This window comes from Grammomys surdaster, unplaced genomic scaffold (genome assembly GCF_004785775.1).
Source record: "Grammomys surdaster isolate TR1022 unplaced genomic scaffold, NIH_TR_1.0 126313, whole genome shotgun sequence".
NCBI classification, from domain to species: Eukaryota; Metazoa; Chordata; class Mammalia; order Rodentia; family Muridae; genus Grammomys; species Grammomys surdaster.
Window position 1 is genome coordinate 8379220 of NW_021621113.1, and position 12418 is coordinate 8391637.

The 12418-nt window shown below is 48.1% G+C and overlaps 2 protein-coding genes across 3 annotated transcripts in view; one reads left to right on the forward strand and one right to left on the reverse strand.

The window, feature by feature from the left end:
* Positions 1–8013, reverse strand: part of Nipal3 (NIPA like domain containing 3) — a 37100-nt gene extending 29087 nt beyond the window's left edge. Inside the window, exons 1-2 of the mRNA XM_028759913.1 lie at positions 7904–8013; positions 4176–4529 (exon numbers count right to left, since the gene is read on the reverse strand). Of these exons, the coding sequence (XP_028615746.1) occupies positions 4176–4280 (105 nt within the window). The 5' untranslated portion in view covers positions 4281–4529; positions 7904–8013. The remainder of the gene's footprint in view (positions 1–4175; positions 4530–7903) is intronic.
* Positions 8014–9423: 1410 nt separating this feature from the next.
* Stpg1 (sperm tail PG-rich repeat containing 1) overlaps positions 9424–12418 on the forward strand; it is a 42706-nt gene continuing 39711 nt past the window's right edge. Inside the window, exon 1 of one of the 2 annotated variants that reach the window (XM_028759857.1) lies at positions 9424–9533. The gene's annotated coding sequence lies outside the window, so the exon portion shown is untranslated. Of the gene's footprint in view, positions 9597–12418 lie in introns of both variants that reach the window. The other variant, XM_028759856.1, reaches the window with a different exon arrangement.

Sequence of the window (12418 nt, forward strand, 5' to 3'; positions counted from 1 at the left end):
CCAAAATAAAAAACAATAACAACAAAACCACCAAACAAAATCAAAACCCCTAAACTAACCAGACAGCAAATGCCCCAAACAGCCCTAAGTGGTGGCATTCCCTGAATCTCTCTGTACCAGAGCTGGAAGCTCACAGAAGATTACAGACAGGAGGGTCCAGGTGGACACGTGATTCTGGCCTCCTGATGACGGTGCTGGCTAACATGGTCTCCAGGTGTTCTCTGGGGAGTTTGTTCAGAAGGGAAGAAGTAACCAGGGGCAGGGGTGGGGCACTGTATGAGCACTCCTCTGTGCTGACGTGCTAAGGCAGGCGGCTGAGTTGCTCTGCAAAGCCATTTACGCAGCACATTAATCTTAACATTTAATAGCTGGTTCCAGACAGACACACTGAATACCAGCAGACACCACTCACGCCCTCGCATCTGAGTGTCTCCAAGGGCCTCATCAGCGCTAATTATGCCCCCCGAACCTTTGTGAAGTGGTGCGTGGTCTAGTTTTATGAACATTTCAAGTCATGGACAGCTGCCACCACCCAGGGGTTACACGGTTTGAACACACATCCGCCAGCTGCCCTCAGGGTTTGGCATGGGTCACGCAGAAGCCAAGAAGGATCCTGCCTGATGTTCCTCTTCCAACCTCAGAGCCTGAAGACTCATGTGGCATAAGCTAGGAGTCCCGGTCATTTATTCCGTGAGGCCTCTGGGCTAGAGTGTCCTCGGAGTGAAACTTGGAAGGGCACCATCAGGCAGAGGCAGCAGGATTTCAAACTGCTTCTTGTCATAGCTTTGAGCTCCCGAAACCTCAGTATCAGGGAGATAGTGGAGAGGCTGGTTCTAGCTATTGCTATGGTTTGTCTTCGCATCTTTTCATTAAAAAAAAAATAAATAAAGACAGTGTCTCCTGTAGCTCAGGCTAGCCTCAAACTCATTATGTCCTTGACACTCCTGAGTAGGCCCCAAGCTTGTGCGGATCTCTGGCCCACTAGTACGATCACCTTTAGAAGCGCTGGCTCCAGGCATCCTTCGGAAGCTGATATTTTCTTATGTTTTTGGTTGTGAGCCTAGCCTTTAACAGCTGAGCCCAAAGCTGATATTTTCTAAACCAAAAGCCCCCCCCACCCCCGACTCTGAAAGAAAATGAAGTGTTTCCAGAAAGGAGCTGCAGGGTAGAGGTGACCCCCGTGTGTGGATTGCCAGCCTCCTAGTGTGTCAGTGCCACATGCCATTGCCAAGTTCCCCCTCGGGTCTGGTCCCACCAGCGTCGATTTAAATACCACCATCATCACAATCATCGCTTGATGGTTAAATTGACCTCCCACAATGCTTTGGGCTGTGTTCAAGGCTGAGACAGAGCTCCCACATATGTCTGGTAATCAGCCAGGTCTGGGGACTATCACAAACTCTACCCCTTCATGTGACAGAGAAAGAAACCGAGGCACTGAAAGAGAGGGCCTGACTTGTCTAAGGTCAACTGTGCTGTTGAAACTGATCTGATCTTCATGTAGGCGTTCTGCCCATCACCCACCCTCCCTCCAAGAAGGCCGCAGTGGCCACGAGAGGAGACAGACATGACACACTTCCATGCAATGAGGATGGAAGAGCAGGAACAGCCACCTCGGCTTTGAGATAAGACCCAACTCTGCATGGGAGCGTCCTAGGTGGCTGGAACCAGCGACGAGAGTGACAGCCAATCCTCGCTCTATCTACAGAGAGACCAACTCCAGGGGGATGTTCACGACATTCATACATATGTATCGGTGTCCCTTGTGGGATGGGATTAAAATGAAGACAGGCCTTTCACTCTCCTTGTGTCTCTCTGCCTGGCACCTTCCTTGGCCTACAGGGTTTCCTTGTCCCCAAAGCAGGGATGGAGACGCTATTAGTGGACACCTGCTGAAAGCTAGATGCTGTGTGGGGGTCACCATTCCAAGCTTCATATGGCCGAATTCATTTGTCCCTCCTAACTGCCAGGGGGCAGGCATTACTGTACCCCACTTTATAGATGAAGAAAAAGGTGCATACTTTTAGTGCTGCTAAGAAGACAGCCTGGAAGAAAACACATGGAGAAGCCAGCACAGCATGGGGGAGAACAGAAGGTCGAGACGTGTTATCATCACTCAGAGCTAATGATAGTCACAGTTTTTCCTGTCAGTGTGCCACATGATCTCAAATATGTCACTTCCTGTCATGCGGCCCCATTTCCCCAACCCATAAATCCTGGATGTTAGACTGGATGCTCTCCAAACCTCTTTCAGCCCACGGTGTTATCAGTCTTGACTATGAGGGCTATCTTAACATTTTTATTACTTAACTTTATGTGTATATGTGTGCACCCGAGTCTATGTCTGAGCACCACATGTATGCAGCGCCTGAGGAAGGTCAGAAGAGGAGCTAGAGCCCTTGGTTCTGTCATGCGGGAGACTAAGAACGGAACCTGAGTCCTCTGTCAGAGCAGTAAGCACTCTTAACCACTGAGCCAACTCTCCAGCCCCTGTGATGGTTCTTATTAACTGTCAGCTCAGTGCAACCTGAGATGAAGGTTTCAGTGAAGGATTGTTAGATCTGGTTGGCCTGCAGGCTTGTCTGTGGAGACTGTCTTATGTTAACTGATGCAGGAAGAGCCGCCCACTGTGGGCGGCACCATTCCTTGGCTTTGAGTCTTAGAGAGAGGGAGAAAGCAAGCTGAGCACTAACCCTGGAACATTCTTTGGTTTCTGATCCTGATTAGGGATTCCATATGACCAGTTCCCTCAAGTTCGGCCACTGTTACCTCCCTGCTATAACCATAACAGGTTGTAACCTGGAATTAGGAATTTCTCCCCTACCCAGGGAAAGGAAATGAAACGAAGAAATTAACTAATTCAGGGAAAAAAACAACAAGTTTTAAAACCGGTTCCAGTCTGTATATGCTTCATTAGGGACACCAAAGTCTGACAGTAAAACCTCTTAGCTACTCATGGGGAACAATAAAACACACCCAAGGACATCAACAAAGATGATTACCAGGTCTGGTACTCGATCATGTTCACAGTTCACATCATCCCATATTCAAAACAACCCGAGTGCCCAACCACAGGGAAGCCATCATGCAAATTCCCACAGAGCAACTCAACAGGTGCCTGAGCAGTCGGCCATTCCAGAAGTGCGCTTTGGGGGAGTAATCCACTGTCAGGGCCATGGGGGAGGAGTCCACCAGGAAGGGGAACCAACACAACCAAGTTCCAAAACCTTCCGAACAATGTGGTCTAAATCTTAAAATATTAAAAAAAAAAAAAAAAAAGAAAAAGAAAAAGAAAAAAGACAGAGACGTGAACAGAGAGGCTCTGCAGCTAAAACCCAAACCTAGACTGGAGAGATGGGTGAGTGGTTAAGAGTACACACTGCCCTTACAGAGGACCTGGGTTCAGTTCCCAGCACCCACGTGCTGGCTCACAACCATGTGTAATGCCAGATCCAGAAGAAACACCTTCTGACCCCCTTGGGAACAGGGAACAGACAGACATACACATAAAATAAAATAAATCTTAAAAAAGTAAACAAACCCACATCTCCTAATTGGAAGAGTCTTCCTCTGTAACTCTGTATTTAAGATATCTCTACCTCTCTGTTTTTTAAACATTTGTATTTATTTGGTTAATGTCATTTCTCTCTCTCTCTCTCTCTCTCTCTCTCTCTCTCTCTCTCTCTCTCTCTGTGTGTGTGTGTGTGTGTGTGTGTGTGTGTGTGTAGATCAGAGGTCAACCTCTGGAGTTCTCCATCTTATTTAGTGAAGCAGGATTTTTTTTCTTTCTTTCTTGAATTCAGAGCTGACCAACCTGCCAGTCCAGCCAGCTTGCTACAGGGATTCCCTTGTGTCTGCCTCCCGTTTTCTGGGATTATAGGCAGCCTGCCAGAATTGTTTGGCATTTATGTGGGTGCTGTGGATCTAAACTCGGGTCCTCGCCCTTGTCCTGTAGAGTACTTCACGGGCTGAGCCGTCTCCCTAGCCCCGTTTCTCTCTGGTTGAACGAGCATTTCTCTCCTTGTGTTGCGGTGTTGTCCCGTGTCTGTGGAGGACCTTCCTGTTTCTGCTGGTGACGGGCATACAGACCCTGGGCGCACTGGTGAGGCCATTCAGCTCTTGTGTCTCTCCTATTAGGAAACCATACAATTCTCAGAGGAAAGTGAGGTGCTTACCTTGTAGGAGAAGGAGCCCTCGCTGCTGCTCAGGCTCGTGGAGGTGGCACCGCTGGTGGGTGGGAGTGGCTGCAGCTGCAGGCCTGCACTGTGGGCTCCGTCCATGGCTGTCTAGCGGGACATCCTGCCGGGCCAGGCTGGATCTGCAGCTAGGCAGGGTGTGAACTGGAAGCCATGTCTCCCGGTGTTCACCTCCTTCCAGAAGCCGCCTAGCTCCCTTCCTCAGCCAAATGAATTCTCTGGTCTCTTTTGGTTGATTTACAGCCGTCTCCTCAGCTTCCCCCGAGAAGGAAGCTGCTCCTGTTTCCCACAGGCAGACGGGTGAGGGGGGCGTCTTCTGACTCTGGCCACGCTCTGGGTGGTGGAGAAAGACATAAAAAATGCATGTACATGAAACATGGCACCCAAACTTCATTGCCTGAGAAAGCTCTGCCCACAAAGTACGACTGGCCACACGAAAGGAGACCATGGCGGCATGGTTATCAGGCTTCAGATCTTCCTAAAACTCTATTCCTGGCCCTTAGACACTCATTCCCTGTCCCCCTTCTTCCTCCTATTACATCCTGATTTAAACTCCCATTTCCTCCATAAGCTTGAGGACACAATAGCATTCCATCCACATCCGCTTCTCCAGGTCTCCAAAATCAATGAATCAATAGATCCCATAGGAACTGTCATCAGGTTGGCAGCATGTGCTTGCAATCCCAGCACTCAGGGGAGGCTGACGCAGGATCCCAGGATAGCCTGGGCTACATAATAAGATCTCGTCTTAGAGCAAACCAAACCAACAGTAACAACAATGAACACCCAAACCAAACCCCTAACCACGAGAGTTTCAACTTAGGAAGGAAAGAATAAGAAGATAACCTGCCATGGGGGAGGGGCTGAAGCCCCGTCAGCTTGGCTCTGGGTGATTCAGCATCTTATCGGTAAAGTGTGGCTTTGAGCAGAAACAGGGATAATAATCACCCTGTTGGCTTAACTGGACTGGTGTCCTCAGTGTTTCTCATACTTTCCTCCCAAACAGAGAAGAGTAAATCTGCACCAAGGGCTCATGGCAGAAACCGTACCATATTAAAAGGTTCCGTGCAGTCGTCTTATGGTTCCAAAAAAAAAAAAAAAAAATCAAACATACCAAACAAGATAGCCCCACCTAAAGCACCAAACAAAAATCATATGAATTTATATTCTATTGTACAAACTGTTTTTACTATGTTTCATGTTATAAACATTAATGTGTCATTGTCATGGATGTGTGTGTCTGAGGGCTGTTGTGTGTTGTGGAGGTGGAAGGGGTCAGTCCTCTCCTCCCACAGTGGGTGTCAGGGATTGAACTCAGGTCACCAGGCTTGCGTGATAGGTGTCTTCACTGCTGAGATATCCCATCCCACTGGCCTCTTAACATGGTTTGGATTGCTTCTGATCTGCCATGTGCTACCTTGCGTACCTAGGCCAGGTTACCCCCAGCTTTTGAGCCAGTTTCCTTAGCTGTAAAATATGACTCATGTTTCTATGGTGCAGTAAAAATCCAATGGGATACGGTGTGCAAAGGGGTGCCACATGCAACAGTATTACCTTATTTAGTTCTTAATTTCTAACACTCATTTTTTAAAATTGTGTGTATATGCATGTACATACGTATGCATGACATAGCTCATGTGTGGCTGTCAGAAGACAGCTTTGTAGAGCCGGTTCTTTCCATCCTACATAGTAGTCCTGGGGATTGAACTCAACTCATCAAGCTTAACCACAAGTACCCTGACCCACTAAGCCATCTCGTAGCCCTACTCCCCAGTGTAACCCTGTAATTCATTCATACATGTATGTTCTTATCGCCCAGACATCGACCCAAGAAAGAGTTGAGGGCCCAGGTTTCTGGTTTTTTTTGTTTTGTTTTGTTGGTTTTTTTTTGTTTTTTTTCGAGACAGGGTTTCTCTGTGTAGCCCTGGCTGTCCTGGAACTCACTCTGTAGACCAGGCTAGCCTCAAACTCTCAAACTCAGAGATCCCCCTGCCTCTGCCTCCCAAGTGCTGGGATTAAAGGCGTGCACCACCACCAGGGTCCAGGTTTCAAAAACATGCGTATCCCATAGTTTCTAGTTCCCTGTGCCTCGCGTTCTACACCCAGGGATAGCAACAGCATGCACTGATGTCACAGGACAGACAGGCCCAGATACCAGGACAGCCACGAAGACCTCTCAGCCCAGGTTGTACCTTGCCAAAGGGCCTAAAGTTAGGTTGTTGCTGCTGCTGTCATTTGAGACAATATTCCTGTAAGAAGCCCTTGCTGGGTAACTCTTCGATTTACCTCCCAGATGTTTTTTTGATGTCAGACCCAATGCATATAGAACTGACGGAAAAACCACACTTTTCTGGGAAGATTGGGAAGGCATAATTACTCTGGGATTAGATTGCATGTGTGTGAAAGCAGTTCTGTGTTAAATGTCTGTATCTCTGCCTTGACACTATTAATATGGGGGTGTTCTAGGGCTCCTTTTACCTGGGCGAGACCTAGGGCTGCTCCCAGTCTAGAGTTGAGGGCACCCTGGGTTGAAGACAGCTGTCAGGTCCCCTGGAAACCTAGTCAGAACCTGGCAAGGTGACTTGCATAGACGCCCTGACCAAATGTAAAGCCCCTGGTTCATTGTGGTTTAAAAACAGAATGCTTTACTCAGGACCCATGGCCACAAACAGATATATCCAGCCCCACCCACAGGATGTCAGAAAATGCAAACAGCCCTTGGGGACCAGCTAGGGAGGACAGCAGTTCCCCCCCCCCCGCGCGCGCGTGTGTGTGTGTGTGTGTGTGTGTGTGTGTGTGTGTGTGAGTTCACTGGCTTTTAAACAGCAGCTTCAGCTTCCCTCTCTACCCAGGGAACCCTCGGAGCTCTGAATACCCAAAGACAGAGAGAGGAAGATCCTCCTCGGGCTGGCATGTCGTATCACCCAAAAGCCTCCGTGGACTCTGCAAGTTGCATTCCCTTATAAGGCTCACACTTTGGCCTGGTGATGGTTTATTGTTGGTTTCAAAACACTTTTCCAAGGCTGACATATGTCCAAGAGGCACACAGCCAACTCAGTGTTGATAATCAGTCACAGCTCATGGTCACTGACCCAAGAGAATTCACCAAGTGCCTGCTTCCACTCCAATCCCCCCGGCCTCATCTAAATGAATTACTCCATTAATCCCAACGAGCAAGTTTTCCAGCGAGAATAACAGCCTCGCGGCCATAACATTGGCTGTAACTTAAAACAAGGGTGTGTGTGTGTGTGTGTGTGTGTGTGCGCGCGCGCATGCATGAAGGTCTTGTCACCACCTGACGATTCAGTTTGACAAGAGAACGTCGGTTTCATGCCAAGCTTTCCTTTCCCGAGGCTTTTGAGACACACCTCTGTTTCAATACTGAGCGCAGAGCTCCCTCCATTCACCTGCCAGCTGCACCGGCTATTCCCAGCATGCTGGAGTCGGCAGTACTGGCCTTCCACTTCCTCATCTGGTAACGCCCAGCATCACCTTCATTAAGGCAAACCCGTGCCCACCCTCCTTGAAAATATTGAAGAGAAAAAAAAATCGGAGGCAACAGGACCCAAACTGACAAGGGCTGGCAACAACAAGGGAGACCATATTTATATTAGGGGGCTGTTAGATAGTTAAAAATGCGTTGCTTTTCCTAAAACAGCAAGCCTGAATTCAAGTGCCCCCTTCCCTCAGTCCTGACGGTGACTCACCCGGGACGTTCCTTCTAGATCCACCTATCCCAGGTTCCAGGGAAGCGACCCGGACACTCCGTGCCTCCCCTAGGTACAGCCTCCGGGATCCCTTCCCACCTCCGAGTTGTCAAGGGGCTGCAGTGTTTTGCTTTCAAAGGTCGCGACTTGATTTGTTACACTGCCTGCCAGTCCCGAGCTGGCGAAGCCTCTGCGCAGGCGAGTGGCTGTCGGGAGGGAATGGGCGGGATATCCTGAAATAATTGGCTGCGTCGCCAAGCTCGCTTGAAGCGTAGGGCCGAGACCTGACACTCACCTGGAGGAGTCCCCTCTAGCGGCCAAAGGAAGAAGTCCGGGCTGCTTTGGTCCCCAGGTTATGGCTGCTCACCTCCACCTGCAGGACAGGTAGGCTAGGCTTGAGCAGCCCGCCTGGTGTTCCCTGCAGCCTGCCCGAACTGCCACCGACCGTCCGGGGCGGTGCCCCTGCTGCTTCCGTCAGGTAGCTCCAATATCTAAGCCCAGCAGAGCCCTGACGTGTCTCGGGGACGGTGCGTACCCCTTTTTTCCTGCGCCTGCGTCCCACCTGTTGGCTATGTGGCGTCCTTATTTCCCAGCACGCCTACACCTCGGCAGCCCCGGGAGGCTGTCAATCATCCTAGTCCCCCGCTGCTGTTTCCCAGGGATTCAGCTGTGACCAAGAACCTGCGCGTTGGAAGCTTCCAGCACGCTTAGTTTCCTGGACGCGCCGTTCAGTTCCGAGCCTCACAGCAACCTCTGGAGGAGAGGTTGAGATCACACAGGTTTTGGAAATGACATCGGGGAGACCTCAGCGCTGGAAAGGCGGTAGCGCTTGGAGGGAGCATTTGAGAGATGATGGAGCTGCCATATTGTATTATAGGAGATGCCCAAAGATTAGCTAGGCCGGAACGAGCTTTTTTTTTTTTTTTTTTTTTTTTTTTTTTTTTTTTTCCCTGAGGTGTGGGTGGCAGGAGCTGTGATCTGAGGAACGCGCCGGGGACAGTTTATAACAGGGGAGTATCCCATAAATTTAAAGGAGACACTGGTGGGTTTAAGCCTGACTGAAATAGGCGCTGTGGGTACGGTGAAACGGGTAAGGGGCTCTTGGAATACTGCACGGTTGCCCTGTGGAATTATGTCATCAACCTTTCTGCTCTCACATACAGGGCGTGGATGGATAGAAACGCTCAGGTTTATTCCTTCGACGAGTCACTAAAACAACAAACCAAACAAACCCAACAACCAAACAAAAACTAAACAAAGAAAGAAAGAAAGAAAATAACCCTCAGAAACAAAAACCCTAATAGTTCCCTGCCACAGGTTCTGCCTAGCATTGTTAACCCGAAACCCAAAATTCTGGTAGCGTTGTTGTTGGTGTTGGTTTTCGAAATGGCTCTAACTATTGGTCAACAGCTTTTCACGTTAAAGAAACAGAGGAGGCCATTGGCTAGAGTTAGCCAGTTGCCTGCCTCCGGACTCTGGAATGTTAGGCCAGTGGTTGCCATAGTGACTGGGCGGCCGAGGGCTAGATTGACTAGTTAGGAACCAGCTCCTGTTAAGAGACGGGTCCTTGAGGTCTTGAAGAGGACTCTGCGCACTCCATGGGACACCCACTAAGACCTCCGTACTCCGGGTGCGTGTGGAATCTCTGTACCCAGTTGGGTGGTACCTCGGGGGCCAGAAGGTGCCACATGGGGTGGAAGTGTGTCAGTGTAAGCCTTAGTGTACCAATCTGAAAAGAGCTTCCCCTTGGACTCCGTGAGTGGTTGGACATCTGACACTCCCTACTTCAGTCTTTGAGGGATATCAGAACTGGGCAGTGGATTGACCACCAAGAGCCAGCTCTAACAGAACCCTTCTGGGACTCTGGGTCTTCCTCAGCAGGATTTCTTTATTCTGGGCCCCGTTTTGGCCATCTATAAAATGAAAGAGTGAGACTGGTTTCTCAGAGCCACTAACCAGTGGGTACAGTTCCATGTAGGCCTCCGACACACTCTCACCAAGCAAAATACCTAATGGGTCATTCTCCTGAGGCTTTGAAAAGTTTTTGAACCTCATGTGCCTCCCACTGCCCTCCAGGAGGGATGTTTCAAGTTGGAGGAAGTCAGTGGGGTCTAGACCATGACCACCCGTCATGGCACATTGGGTGCATGGGGTGCAGGAGGCTCACCGGGCCAGCAGCATCCTGTCCAGAGCTAGGTTATATCTGTTCTTTATCAACGGTACCAGCATTCCGTGGGAAACTGGAAAGCAAGATTGAGTTCTGTTCCTGTTTGGTGGCAGGATAATATACTACTTGACATTTTTATAATTTCTTAAAAATTTACAAAAATTTAATAATTTGCATGAGAAGCATATTTTTTTAAAAATCTCTTGCAATTTTTTTTAAAAAAATTTCTTTTTATTTTCTGTACATTGGTGTTTTGACTGCATGTATGACTCTGTGAGGCTGACAGGATTCCCCCTGGAACAGTTGTGAGCTGCCATGTTCGTGGGAATTGGGCTCTTAACCCCTGAAAAAAATTCTCTCTGAATTTTTTTTTTTAACTACAAGGTCTCACTATGTAGTCCTAGCTAGCCTGGAATGCTCTATTTAGATCAGGCTGGCCTCAGACTCACAGAGATCCGTCTACCTCTGCATACTGCCATTAAAGGGGAAAACATCACTCCCAACATTTTTTTGTTGTCATTTTTTAAATTAGCTTTTTAATTATTTTATATCTATGGATATTTTGTCTGCATGTATGTTTCTGTACCACCATGCACATGCCTGGTGCCTGTGAAGGCCAGGGGAGGGAGGGCATCGGATCTCCTCAGACTGGAGCTACATATGGTTTTGAGCCTCCATATGAATGCTTAGAATCGAACCCAGGTCCTCTGGGAAAACAGCCAATGCTCTTAACCACTAAGCCATCTCTCCAGCCCTGTTTTGTTGTTGTTGGTTTGTTGTTGTTGTTTGTTTTTTGAGGTAGGGTCTTGACATATGGTTCAAGCTGGCCTAGAACTCAGTGTGTAGATCAGGCTATCCTTGAACTTGTGATCCTTTTGCCTCTACTTCTAAAGTGCATGGATTACAACTCCTACTGTTGTTCCTGTCGGGGCTTTGTGCTCATCGGATAACAAACAAGCCATATTCCCAGGATCCTCAGACAGCAGCTTCCATAAAGGTAGGGCTAAAAATGGTTCTTACTAAAACAGCAAGGTCACACCGCAGTGTGGTAAGTGAATACCGGCTGCTTTCAGAGACAGTAAAAGACACCATTCTCTGGCCATTATTGATCACTGTTTGGAAATATCATAATGTTTTAAAGCCATAGTTTCCCATGATATTATTAAATATTAAAATCTTAGATTATTAAAAAAAAAGGCTACAAATTACCCTTGTGGAGATGAATCCAGCAAGGAACACACATTGAGGAAGAAAGTTCTAGATGGAAGTAAAATGGTTTACTCAATGCCCCCATTCACTAGGATTTCCAGACAGGGTGAGTTCCTCGGGGTGAGTGGGTAAAATGAATCCAGAGTCAGCGCATAAAAAATTAACTGCTTTGGAGATGAAACTGTGTACATGCTATTGACAACTAAAAGAAAAAGGGAAAAAAGAAAAACAAAAAACAAAAACAGAATACACAGGTTAGAAAACTCTTTAGATATTAGTCAGCAGGTGGCCCAATAATGCAGTCCCTGAGGGATGTTACCTTGCTTAGTGAGAGAGTCATTTCCAGACTGCACTGCAGGCAGGAGGGCAATGGAAACAAACTCTAGCCTTCTGAATTGAAGTGCATTAGAGATTGTATCTTGGATGGCCCCCAAAGCCTGTTTGTTTCGAGCTTGGTCCCTGGTCTTTGGTGGTACTGGTACTGGGGGATTGGGGAACCTTTAGAAGGTAGGGACTAGTAGAAGGAAGTTAGGTCACTGGGTGAGTCTTGCTGGAGGTGCTATTGGGACCCAGCCCTTTTCTGTTTTTCTTTGCTTCTGTGGAGAGACCCTCACTTCCACTATGCTGTGTTCCTGTAGTCAGTGCTGACATAGGCACTGAGCAGTGGGACCAATGATGAGGGACTGAAACCCTGAATGCCGTAAGCCAATATTTTGTTTAAGTGATAGAATGCTACCTGATATAAGGATATGGAGGTCAGAGTTCAGGGAAGCCAAAGAATCCAGACTATGATCTAAAATACCAGAGGAGATGGTGGCGTAGGAAAAAGCTGGCAATCTGAATAAATCACTTTGGGTGTTGGGTGCAGAATGACCTGCCCAAGCATGAGAAGAATCCATCAAGGAAGGAGGAGACAGGACATTTCTCAGCATCATAGAGCCAATGATACTTCATGTTCCCATAAGCCAGGATGGAGGGTCACTGTGTTAGACAGGGGATAGATAGGATGATTTGACCCAAGCATCATGCCTAACGACTGAGGGTAGGCTCAGTTGGCAGAGTACTTGCTTAGCTTACATGCATGTAGCCCTGAATTTGATTCCCTGTACTAAATCCAGGGGTTAAGGATGGTGATGTAT